The 13080-nt window shown below is 39.3% G+C and overlaps 1 protein-coding gene across 7 annotated transcripts in view; it reads left to right on the top strand.

Moving 5' to 3' along the window:
* The first annotated feature begins 7134 nt into the window (after positions 1–7134).
* The window catches only part of camk2d1 (calcium/calmodulin-dependent protein kinase (CaM kinase) II delta 1), a 123721-nt gene continuing 117775 nt past the window's right edge, over positions 7135–13080 (top strand). For 5 of the 7 annotated variants that reach the window (XM_030075621.1, XM_030075617.1, XM_030075620.1 and 2 more), the window contains exons 1-2: positions 7137–7532; positions 10198–10292. In XM_030075621.1, coding sequence (XP_029931481.1) covers positions 7471–7532; positions 10198–10292 — 157 coding nt within the window. In that variant the 5' untranslated portion in view covers positions 7137–7470. Of the gene's footprint in view, positions 7533–10197; positions 10293–13080 lie in introns of all 7 variants that reach the window. The other 2 variants (XM_030075615.1, XM_030075619.1) reach the window with 2 other exon arrangements.

Raw genomic sequence — 13080 nt, 5'->3', positions numbered from 1 at the left:
ACAGAGACGTGCTCTGCCAGCCTCCTCCTGTTCCTCCGTGGCCAGGAAAGAAGGCAAAAAAAAAAAAAAAGTGGACACGTTTCAGCTGCGTTCACCTGTCACACGCCACGTGCATGAGGGGAATCAGGCGCAAAGTAAAACCAAGGCATGCAGTCTTCCAGGGCTGGACAATAGCAGGCTGAGGTTTAATGACTTTAGCCTCCAGATCACCTTTCCATTTATTTCCACATGGAGGAGTTTGGAATGTGTGTAAATGTGCCTTGAAGGAAGCGTGCCTGTGTAGAGCAAGAGTTAGACCTATATACATGTATACATACGTGTGTGTATATATATATGTGTTCAAATACTTATGGACATAAATGTACATACATATATACATGCATACATGCATACACACATACAAGTATGTATGTGTGTAAATGTATAGATCTCTCTCTTTTCATTTTTTAATCTTGTGTACTACATAAAAACAATACATTCAATATATAAAAACAACACTGCAAAAACTCAAAATCTTACCAAGATTATTTGACTTATTTCAAGTCAAAAATGTCTTATTACTAGTCAAAATATCTCATTACACTTAAAATAAGACATGATCACCTCAGAAGTAACTTGTTTTTAGACAATTGTCTCTTGATTCAAGTGAAGATTTGCTTGTTTCATTGGCAAAATTTGTTTCTTGTTTCTAGCTAATTTTCACTTATTTCAAGTGAATTTTCACTTTTTCCACTGGCAAATTTTGCCAATGAAACAAGCAAATTTTCACTTGTTGCAAGTGAATTTTTACTTGAAACAAGTGAAAATTGTCTAAAAACAATTTACTTCTGAGGTGATCATGTTTTATTTTAAGTGTAATGAGATATTTTGACTAGAAATAAGACATTTTTGACTTGAAATAAGACAAATAATCTTGGTAAGATTTTGCGTGCAGTGAAAACTTTATTTATATAGCATTGGTGTCAACTTTCAAAAACCTAGCACTACTGTGGAACCAAAACCAATATTTTTTTTGTTGTTATTGTTGTAAGTAGAACACCCTGAATACAATAGAAAAGCATCAACACTGACAAAGATACTGGCTCCAAAAACTACCATACTGGTCGAACCCTGGCTGTGTGTTATGTAACTACAGTGTGTGTGTGTGAGCAGCTCAGGCTCCTGCAGCCCCTGGGGTCTTCTCAGTGACCCTCCCTCCACGCCGCTGCCACAGCCAGATGGGAAGATTGGACAGTGTCTGTATGTGAACTCCACATGCTGTCTGCAGTCACGCTTGCCAAAGGGAGGAAAAATATACCACTGTATGTTACAGTAAAAATCTCTGACTTCAGAAATCTGATTTCAGCTTTAATTTAATGACTCTGGGTTATATGAGACCAGCGGCTGGGAGGGCAAAGTGAGGGAAAGTACTGTATGTGCTGGCCAAGTGTCAGCCATCCTATACAGGTTTTTTTTTTTTCTTTTTTTTTTTGCTGTAGTAGTGGTGTGCAGCTGTCATATTGAAGAGTAACTAAACCTTAAAGCCAGGTCTCTGTGAAGCCTGACCTCTGGTGGTGAAAGGTAGGGCGCCTGGTCTTTGGTGGCAGGTGATGTCAGCACCTATAGAGAGCAACAGGTAGTGACATCAGCTGCCACCAAAGACCAGGCACCCGACTTTTCACCACTAGAGATCTGGCTTCACACACATTTCTGTTAAGTGTCCTCACTGTGGAAATGCCAGCAAAAACATGGCTGGACAGGTGTTTATTGTTTATGATCCATCTTCAAACAACTGTGAGCTTAATTGCTGTGCACTTTGCTTTGATGCTACGAAGCTTTACAGTAGTCATAATATGATAATATTGTTTTGGACTTTGGCAGAAATTAGTTAATTATTTTAAAAGATTGTTTCACTATCATTTACAGCACTTCAACTATTATCTTATTCTGATGCTTATATGAAACATTTAAGTTTTTCTCTCTTTTTTTTTTTAAAAATCAATAAATAAAATGACAGTAATACATAAATAGAACAGAATGACAATAATGCATGAATAGAATAGAATGATAATAATACATAAAAAGAATAGAATGACAATAATACATAAATAGAAAACTCAGCTCAGGTTGTTTTTGTTTCTAGTCAGTGCGTACATCAGACAGGATTGTTCCAGAAACCTGGGATTCCAAGTTTTGTTCAGGTTCTAGTTTCAGCCTCACGTTGATGTTACAGTTACAGTTCACATTTGGCAGACGTTTTTGTCCAAAGCGTTGTACATATTAGATTTTTTATTCACCACAAGATCTACTCAGGAGAGAACAACGACATCAAGTGCCATTAAGCCTTGCTTCAAAGGGCAGAGGTGCTACAAGGCAGTGCATAAAGACAGTGCATAAAGTGCACAGAGGGAAGAAGGAAGCACAGAGGCAGATTTTTTTTAATAGTATGGGGGATTACACAATCCATAAGGAGAGAAGGTGTTCCCTAAAGAGCTGGGTTTTCAGCCTTCTCTTAAAGACTGAGAGGGACTGTCAACGCCATGTTTTGTACAGCTGGAGCTGTACACATACTGACTTGGCCCTTTTGTGCATTTCCTCTCCAAGGTGCGGACAGAACTACAAGAACAAGTCCAAGAGCTGCAGTGTGTACAGCTTGAAGGAGACGAAGGACGTGTCCCTCTCCTCAGACATGTGCCCACAGGCTTTGCCATGTTAATGGGAATGATCTACTGCCCTAACCTTGAATACCTCTGTAATATGAAGTAGTCCTTTGAGCTCCATCAGAGGGTCGTCATGAACATTAAACTGGACCAGTGCTGGGGCAATAATCCATGGGCTCAGAAATAAAGTGCTTAGATATTGCATGTAAACAAATGAATGCACGACTCAAGCCCCTGCAGGGAGGAAGCTGTTATTTGGGACTGTGTTTGATCACACAGACATCATTCATGCTTTCAGCAGTGCAGTTTGTACAGCTCAGGTCAGGTATGGACAGAGCAAGGCCAGTATGGATGAAAATTTGAAAATGAAAAACTGTTATAAACTCTAGATTTGGTAGTTCAAATGAAAGCTATTTTTGAGGTTTAAACTTTCATAACAAAGACATTTGTCGATAGAATTGAAGGAATCTTTTTGGCATGGAAATTTTGAGCTACTTTTTTTTTTTTTTTTTTTTTTACCTGAAATACACCCCCGCTCCCTTGGCACTATTTTCTCTACGTATCCCTACCCACAGAAGCATACAACCGTTTCAGCGGTTCATGTTACTCAGGCACAGGTAAACAGGTGTATGGTTCCGCGCGTAGGGATACGTAGAGAAAAATAGTTTTGGGGGCGGGGGGTGGGGGTAGGGTATTGTTTGACAGTTTTGACGGTGCTTTTAAGGCATGTACCAAAATCAGACATTTAAGCTCATGTATGTTTTTTAATCAATTTTGTATTTTTGAATGGATGAACTGCAAGACTCGGTGAGATGTTTAAGAAAACAAACAAGCTTGCAGCTATCAGTCAAGATGCGTTATGAATGTCAATTTAAACTAATTTAGAGTTTAAATCTTATCAACATGAAATGGCAAGTCATATTTAACGTAGTTAAGTTATTTTAACTTGAAAATGTAACTTACAATAATTCAGAAATGTATGTTTGTTGCAGTAATAAGTTGAAACAACAAGTGATTAAAAATTCAGTCAGCTTTGACAACTTAAAAAACATGTTTGTGGCAAGGGTGCAGAAGCTGACGGGGCAGGCAGAGGTGCAGGCGTGGCAGCTTGATCCACACAGATACGTCAAATCAAAGAGTAGACAGTCTTAATAGCATGCAAGCGACATTACATAAGTGACACCTTTTGCTATAATTTGAATGTCTATATCTGCAGAATCTGTCTATATCTGTTCTAGCATCACTGTTTTTTTTGTTTTTTTTTTGTTTGTGTTTTTTGTTTTAACTAATTTTCTTTTTTTTTGGCAAGTTTATTTCTCCCTTTTTGTGTATTTGTGCTGATAATCACCTTTCCCCCATGTTTCTGAATTAAATCAAGTGACTTTGCTTAGGTTTCAAAGGGTTAAACTGTTTAGATGTCACACTTCAACCCTGACAAATCATGGTGTGATTAAACCAGAGAGAATAAAATGTTAATATGCTCTGACATTTTCCACATGCACAGTGAAATTAAACTTCCTCATTTTGCTGAGGACCTGGAAGCCTCTTAAGGACCTCTAGGGTGTCCTAGTCCCCACATTGAAAACCACTGGTCTAATGTGTCTTCAGTGGGGGGGTTTGACCTGAAACAGTATGGGGACTGACACTGGAGGGAATCCATGCACACCTAGAATTGTGCTCATTCACTAGAGGGCAGTGGAAGGTAGGAGAAAGTCCACATGGGAGACACTTGTGCTCGTTCTAAAAATAGATAATCGTCATGGTGATGGTGCTGATGCAGACAGAAATAGAGGACTTACTTTTTTCTTTTTTTCCCCTCTTAAAACACAATGCTGCCCAGGCATCCCCCATTCAAACACAACCACCACTACAGCTTCAAGGTTACGGGACAACTGAGAATAAGATTGTACACAGTTGCAGCCAGAGCACCATTTCCTCACGCTATTTCCTGTTGGATTAAGGCAGATTATTGGCTAAACGCAGCTTTAATCAATATCCAGTTAACAACCGGCGTGCAGAGGGAATCTAATGAGACTATTTCTACACCATGAGCATTGTAGATGTGTAGGATCCAGAAAGCTGTTTGCTTTCAGTTGATTTACGAGGATGCTTTGCTTGAGTGGTTGAGCAGAACAGACATCAAAGCTCAGGCCACTTGACTAATCATCTCCGTCAGTCCTGAGCCTCCTGTTGGAACTGGCCTGGAACGCAGCCAACAAACCTCAATAGGTGTGTCTCCGGGAAGCATTACTATGCTGCCTTCACTGCACATTCTTGAGCTCGTATTTTCGAACTGCAAAGGCAAAGTCATTCCCTCAAGTAATTTTGACTGTGCTAATTACAAAATGGATCCTATGACTATAAAGGCGTATTAGGGCCATTGCAGGGGGGAAAGAAATTAAAGAGCCGTGTGTGTGTGTGTGTGTGTGTGTGTGTGTGTGTGTGTGTGTGTGTGTGTGTGTGTGTGTGTGTGTGTGTGTGTGTGTGCTCCAATGTAAATTTACAAGAAAAAAACTTGGATATTCTGAGATTAAAGTGGTATGTTTATGAGAAAAAAATGAAAAATTCTGAGATCATAGTCACAAAAACTTGGATATTCTGATATTAAAGTGGTATGTTTATGAGAAAAAAAATCTCAACTTCTGAGAATATTCTCATCAGAGAGAGTTTGCCGTGAAGCACCAACAAATTGGAGCCATGTGGTTTCTTGGCCAAAAAAAAAAAAAAAAAGAAGAAGAAGAAGAAAAGAAAAGAAAAGAAAAGAAAAGAAAAAAAAGTATTTTTCCACGTTTTATTTCTTGTAAATTTGTGACTACAATCTCAGAATTTTCATTTTTTTGAGAAATTTGTGAGGTTTTTTTTCCCTCATAAATGTATGACTTTAATCTCAGACATTCTACTTCCCTTCTTGGGCTTCCCTTCCTTTGGTTGCTGGAATACTTCAGCAGGTAGCCCAACTGATATTAAAAAAAAAAAAATGCGCCAGGCGAGACTTTTTTTTTTTTTTTTTGAATGCGTCTATTTTATCAGTATAAATCTGTGTTTTTCCAAGTGGGGTCATGGGACCCCCAGGCTTCATTATACATAAAGATTTCTTGTCATTTTGTAAAATATTTGGTCACCATTTCTCTGGTCATGTTCTTGTAACTTTTTACTATTTTTTATCTTTTAATGTTCATGTCATTTTATTGCCAGTTTACTCATAGGCTTTTTCCCATGTTACTGAAAGAAATCAAGTGAATTTGCTGGGTAGAAAAAAGTGAAAATAGCAAATTAGATGACTGGAACATCAGTAAAACATCAAAAACAAAACAAAAATAAAAACAGAAAAAACAACTGAAAGTAAGCAAAAAAAAGTACATAAAAAATTCCAAGAAACACTATTTCTAGGCTAATTATTACAATGATAGACTTAAACATCAGATCAGGTGATGCTGGATCAGGATCAGATTTCTTGTATTTAAATGCTTGTGTTTTTTTTTTTTTTTTTTTTTTTTTTTTTTAAAGACTTTGATATAAGGGTCACTATGGGCCAGGAACTTGCTACAAATGTCTTTTTTTTTCATTATCGCCGTCCACGAAGAAATTTCATTTAGTTTAGGGTTCACTGCAAAATAATTTCTTTATTAAATAAAAGAAAATACTGGTAGGACAGTTTATATATGTAAGAAAGACAAAATATATACTAAAAAAATATACTATTAATGTGATGCTAAGGGGAAAAAAACTGTCAGTACAAGTTCTCAAAAAGTTCTCTTTCTCTGTGTTTTTTTGCGAGTTTTTCGGGTCGTTGAAGTGCGCTCTACTTGTAGTCGTTTTATTTCCGACAGTATGTGAAGGCAGCAGGGCGGTAAAGCCGCAGCTAGATGGAGGCGTTGTGCAGGGATCTCCAACCAGGAAGCGCTCAATACGGTACGATACAGTGACGGCCCGGCCAAATAACCAGCTTCGTCAAGTTAATCGACATTAACCACTAGAGGACCGGATGATAACTGATTTTACCTTCAAAATACATCACACAAAACGTGCTGGAACATCTCCGTTGTTCCAGCACAGTTCACCAGACCAGCATATCACACACACACACACACACACACACACACACACACACACACACACACACACACACACACACACACACACGTGTGTGTGTGCTAAAAAAAAAAAAAAAAAAAAAAAAAAGAATTGTAATAATCTACATGGAGAGGGGATAAAAACATAACGATTAAAAGGACGCCCCTAAAAATCCCATAAATATATAAAACAATTTAAATATGGATCTATTTAAATATATTTATATAATTATAAATAAGAATTCTATTTTAACTCATATTTAAAAGAAAGTAATATTAGAAGGGAAAAGAAACGGTCAAAATCCAATCGATTACCCACTCTAGTTACTGAACTGTCAATAATGGGTTTTTTACTTTGAAATGAATACCGGAAGTTGTATGTCCTACATTACATGCGGATTAACTGAACATTGGCCGAATAATCCAAGTGTCATATAGAGAGAAACCCACAACAGCAGGTCGCGACGTCCCTGTCAACTCCAGGAGTACCAAGGGTCTGGGAAAAGAAGCGAGGAGGAGCGACGCCAGCCTTTTCCTGTATTTAGGAATAATTACAAAATAATTTCTGTTCATTTTTTTTTATTATTATTATTTTTTATTTTTTATTTTTTTCTATTTTTTAAATTGAATTTTCCGAAAGGAGGCAAGATAGTGCCAGTGTGGGAAGCAGAGCAAAGGATTTGTGGAGAGAATTATAGCAACAACTAAGGCTTTCAGTTTCCCAAGTCCGTCCTCCCGTGTTCGCCTTCACCTTTACCATGGCTTCAACGACCTGCACCAGGTTCACCGATGAGTACCAGCTGTACGAGGAACTGGGAAAGTAAGTTAACCTAATTTTATTCAGTATTTTATGGGAATTATTTTTTGTAAAAGTGCATCTTAAATGTCGTATTGCCTTACTTTCGACGCACAGTCTCACTGAAACCTCAGCCTACCTGTTAATTGCTCTCGCGCGTTCCATTCTCTGGCGTCGCTAGCGTCGCAGAGCTCAGTTCAAAAATCTGTCAGTTTAGTCACACGTTGGTTGTCGACAAAATCACACACCTGCAATAATATCTTGTAAAACGCACTGATATTGAGGGAGTTCTTATGGTCAATGCGGCGCACATATAATCCACTTAACCGTTCTTTAATCCAATAATATCTCAACTTTTGAATTGGTTCACAACACTTGTTACCGCCTGGCACGAAGTATCTTGGAGGAACAAGGTTGTGGGAATAACTGCAGTTTTACCCGCAAAAGTTGAAATTATATACAACCGACTGTTGCCTCTTGCATGCCGAATTAAAAAGTGGCTCATGTATATAGACAAAATGTCTTAATTGTTGTACCTGGCGTGTGCCTTTACCTTTAAACAAGGCGTCATTACACTCCCAGATTTTTGGATGGCAATTCACGTTCATGAATAAGAGGACTGTAGGCATCGGGGACTAACCTGTTACCTACCTGACACTCAGTTTCTGTGAAATGCGCCCCCCTTTAATTCGACCGGGGTTATAAACAGCGTTTTTTCGCGTGAATGTTTAGAACGGACCTTTGAGTTACTGTGCTTGTTTTACGACAGTAGTTACAGCCCCTTTTCCAGTATGCGAAGTGGTGAAATTCCTCCGTAATATGACTGAGGTCCGGCCACACAGCAATGTAGTCTGTCCACATTTGCAGCAATTTTTCGGTTTTCCTGGCGGATTCATGTGTTTTTTTCCCCTTCTTAAAAGTACAATTGCTATATATATTTATCCTTTTAAGAGTCTTAGATACGACAACAAGGCACAACCCATTCCTCATCCTAAGTGAGATCAGATTTGGTCTCTAACATCATAATGGAGAGGAAATCTAGTAGAAAGCCATGTATGGAAAAAATGAATGACATTGCTTGGTGACCTACAACTATTAAATGACCACACTGACCAGACACATACATCAACCATTGCTCCGCTTCTTAAGCCAGAAAAGCCATTTATTTATGCTGGAAATTTTGCTGCAAATGATATTAGATGCAAGGGCTGTCCATACTAGAGGATTTACAAAGCATGCAAGGCAAACTTATTTGCAACATTACATGCAACATTTAAATTCTTGCTATTCTAATTGCATATTTTTAGAAGTAGCACCCATTTTAAATAAGGTTGTGTGTGTGTGTGTGTGTGTGTGTGTGTGTGTGCATAACAGAATGGATGAAAGTGAAACTAGTAATTACTAATACTGACTTTCTCTGAATAAGGCTTTTCTGAGACAAAGTGTAATAAAAGACAGAAAAACGAAGTTAAAGGAAAAAAGGAAAGTAGCAAACCAAAGACATAATAATTTAAAACCAATTATACTCTTTAATAATAAAGTTTGAAGTTTACAGTGATGATAGTTCACATCTAGTTCCTCTTTTAGCACTTACACCGCATTTATTTCCTTGGCACTGCTGTCTGCTATGAGTGCTCTGTGGAGGGCACAAGGGCTCTGACCTTTGACCTCCCTATTTTTAGCCACTTGGACTATGTGGAGTGTCTTGGAATTGAGGTTGATGCTCTTGGCCCTCAGTGTAAGTCACTCCAAATAAGACTATTAGATAAATGTTGTAAATGAAATCTCTTGTAATTCTGTGGTTGTGGCCCATGCCGCTGATCCTCCCGCCTTGTTCACCAACAAGGAACTGGTTCTGTTCTGGTTTGCGCACCTTATATTGAGGTGTTCTCAGGATTGTGACCAAAAATAAATTGCTTTGGAAGCCAAAAAGTTGGTTCCCAGCTGGACTCAAAAAATAGTAGGACCTGAAATGGGAACTATGATGTCAACAAGAGTGGGTGTGTATTATTCTACAGGAGACATTGACAACACCATTGCTTTCAATATGGCCATCTGCTAAATTTCAGGAAAAGATGGAGGGGAGTACCAAAGAAGTCAGTTGTATCTCCAGATTTGCTGATGAATGGTAAAGACTGGATTCGTTAGAACCATAGACCAAATTATCAACAAGCTAATAAAACTTTAAAGATTACAGGGACATAGCGAGTAGTGTGAAGTATAGTGCTGGCCAGGGTAATATAGGGAGTACTGTTAACTCCTGGACAGGGTGCTGGGTCATTGAGCGGCAAACCAGCAGACCAGCAGGTGCTGAATTCAGATACAGCGATGCTGGAGTAGGTGTTCAGTGACCCAGTGACATCTCTGTCACAATGGTTCCACTCCAAACTGGTGCAAACGCAGGTCGCTAGTTAGTACCTTGGGTCCAAGATTCCTGAAGAGAACTGGTTCAAGACCTAGAACTCTTTTGGTCAAAAAGAGGTATGTGTTGGATCCAGATAATGTCTAAGATGCCCAGTATAATAATATCTTAATAATAACTTTGACTTTAACTAGTATTGCTCTATCTTCCCACATTCAGTATAGACAATTATACAGTTCAATACCTTATCAAAAGCAAAACTTTCTCATGAGTGTTAGTGTGAGTTATATCAAAATGATCAAGAACAAACTCCATTGTATCCCACAGGGGTGCTTTCTCTGTGGTGAGGCGGTGCATGAAGATTTCCACTGGCCAGGAATATGCTGCCAAAATCATCAACACTAAGAAGCTGTCTGCCAGGGGTGAGTATCTGCTGTGTGCTCTGGCTGGAGCCTTTGCAAAGCTGCCCGCTATGAATCCTATCTCACATCAGAGACCAGCACCAGTACCCAGCCTCTCAGAGATTACCAAGGCATGCATGCTTGCTGGGTATTGCAAGGTGCAACGTCTTTAAGTGAATGTAAATTTGTAGTTTTTGTCATTAGAACTGAGCAAACATTAAGCCAGTACACTCACAGCCATCAAAGAATAATGACAGGTGAGCATTCAAGACCAGAGTTCCATCCAAGTTGTGAGTTTGATACTCCAAGTCTAATGATTTTTGATAGAAACCAAATGTAAATAATTTATTTACGTATCATTTATTATTATTTATTAATTTATCACTGATTGTTCCAGTTTGTCCTTAGAAAATTAGTCAGTATTATTCAAATTAAATCAAATTACATACAGGTACTTTGGCCTCTAGCTTAGGATTTTATGAACTGATGACCCTGTACTCAAGAAAAGCCTGTTTTTGTGGCTGATGCTCAACCATTCTTAAGAATACACCGTTGCCTTTTCAAATGGTGTCACAGGTCTTCCTCAGCCATCAGAGACTCGTGTAAAACTGCAGGCCAAAATGTGAAAAGCAGACAATTTCAAAGGTTTTCACCTGACAGTGGTGAAATGCGGCTGCTGAGAGGTCCTTTCTAGGGTTGATGATGACCCCCAACCTAGATTTGACTTGGTGGACACCAAGCAGGAGGCTGGTGTCTGAGTTTTGCCCATAATGCCTACAATCGTGGACTGCTGTGTGTGTTTTCATGCTTTTGTTGCTCTTTGACTTATAGAAGGGCTGACTCCTGTAGGGATCAACCCATTATTGGGGGTGACATTCATTTTGATTTACATAATGGCCAATATAAAAAGCACTCAGATGGTGCTTGGAGGTCACCACCTCTTCATCTTAGTTTTGCCTTAACAACAGATTAAGATAATTTATTTTAGCCTTGTTTTCTTTTTCTACTGCACTTTTATTTATCAAATGCACTTTTATTTTCCAAATGTTTATCAAGCATTTTTTTTTAATTCAAAGGTTTGTGTTTGCATTTTTTATTCTGTAAATTGCAGTGCAATTTTCAAAAATTTGCACATAAGTATCAGTCCTGTTAATTATTGGTGTCCTTGAGCACTAATAACTGGTATCAGTCCTTAAAAAATAAATGCTGGTTGATCCATAGGGTGTTGGTGGTACCCTCCTGGGAATAGGTACAATACTGTGGCGAAAGGTCAGCCTGGGACAGTTCAGAGTATTGTGGGTAAAACCCATCTTCCTCATCAATTGTTCTCTCTCTCTTACTTTGAACCCCCCCTTCCCATCGATGTTTGTTTTCAGTCACTTCAGTCGTGGCAGATTTCATCTTGCATCTCCCAACCTAACCACTTCTTACTGCTCTAACCTCAAACTGTAGTGCTTTCACTGTCATCCCCCCCACCCATTTTTATAACCAGAGTCATCAACACAGAGTGGCACTGCCATGAAGCAGGCCAGCAGCTCCTTTGTGAATCATTCTCCAATATCATCCAAAACCTGTAAGATTCCTGATGAGCTGTACATGAGTCATGATGCTGTCTTTCACATTAGAATGCCGCCAGTTGAGGCAGCGTGGGCCTGTGTGCCTTTAAAGCAGACAACATGTTGGCAGAGTTGTGGGGAAAAAAAAACGCATGTTCTCTCATTGTAGTGACCTTTTTTTGTGTTTCCCTCTGTGCCTGGGGTGCTGCAGCTCCATAATGGAGTGTCTGTCCAGGAAGCAGAGGCCTGGATTCTTTTATTTTCCTCTCTCTCCTTTTATTCTCTCCATCATTATCTGTTTTTCTGGAAGGCAGTTGTGTGGAAAGGCAGCACGGGCTCCTGCTGTCTGGACGTGGCATTGCTGATTGATCCGTAATGGGCTGATGGGAGCATGCACAAGATGCTCACACACACATGACGGGCGATAGGCTTGAAAAGGCACACAGACAAGTGATTGCACACGTACACACACTGATTGAGGCAGCAGAGGCAGTGTCTCATAGGGGAGCAGGGGGTTTCCTCACAGCTGCATGAGAAAGAGGGAAATGGAGGGGTAAGAGAAACATGCCAGGAAGAGAAAACCACTAATAATGCGCTTTATTTATATAACACTTTGTGAAAAACAGCTTGCAAAGTGATTTACAGGAAGGCATGAAAATGAGAAAAGCCAAAGAGAGATAAAAATAGGAAAAACAATCAAGAGAAAATAATTGCTGAGTAAAAATCACAAGGAATAAATCAGCCACTCTCTACACTCTCTGTTGTTGATTGATTTAACAAACAGAGGCGGGGGGACAATGAGGGTGATGGAAAGAGGAGGGAGAAGGACGAAGATGGAGAGAGAGTGAAAGAGAGAAAGGAGGTGTTTATAGAAGGAGAGTCTGATTGATTCCAGACCCAGATTGCTTTGGCCGAATCCCTTTGCTGAGCTGCAGCCTCCCTCACCTGAAGGAGAAAATGAAAGTGAAATGGAAAGAAGAGGGGAGGAAATGGTGTGTGTGTGTGTGTGTGTGTGTGCAGCTGTGCACACATGCGTTTGTGTGCATGTGATTTGTGTGAGGCCTTGGGAGTGTTCGTCAACATCACATCTCCACTATTTGTACAAGGTGAAAACCAACTTTTCAGGAGGCGAGAAAAACAGGTGTAATACTGTACAACATATCTATCCATTTTGTGTTGCACCTAATTATTACATTAGGGGTTATGTTTTCACCCCATTACATCTGTTTGTTTGTCTGTTTGTTAACAGGATA

The sequence above is a fragment of the Myripristis murdjan genome, chromosome 18 (genome assembly GCF_902150065.1).
Source record: "Myripristis murdjan chromosome 18, fMyrMur1.1, whole genome shotgun sequence".
Classification (NCBI taxonomy): Eukaryota; Metazoa; Chordata; class Actinopteri; order Holocentriformes; family Holocentridae; genus Myripristis; species Myripristis murdjan.
This window is presented reverse-complemented; position numbering and strand designations above follow the sequence as displayed.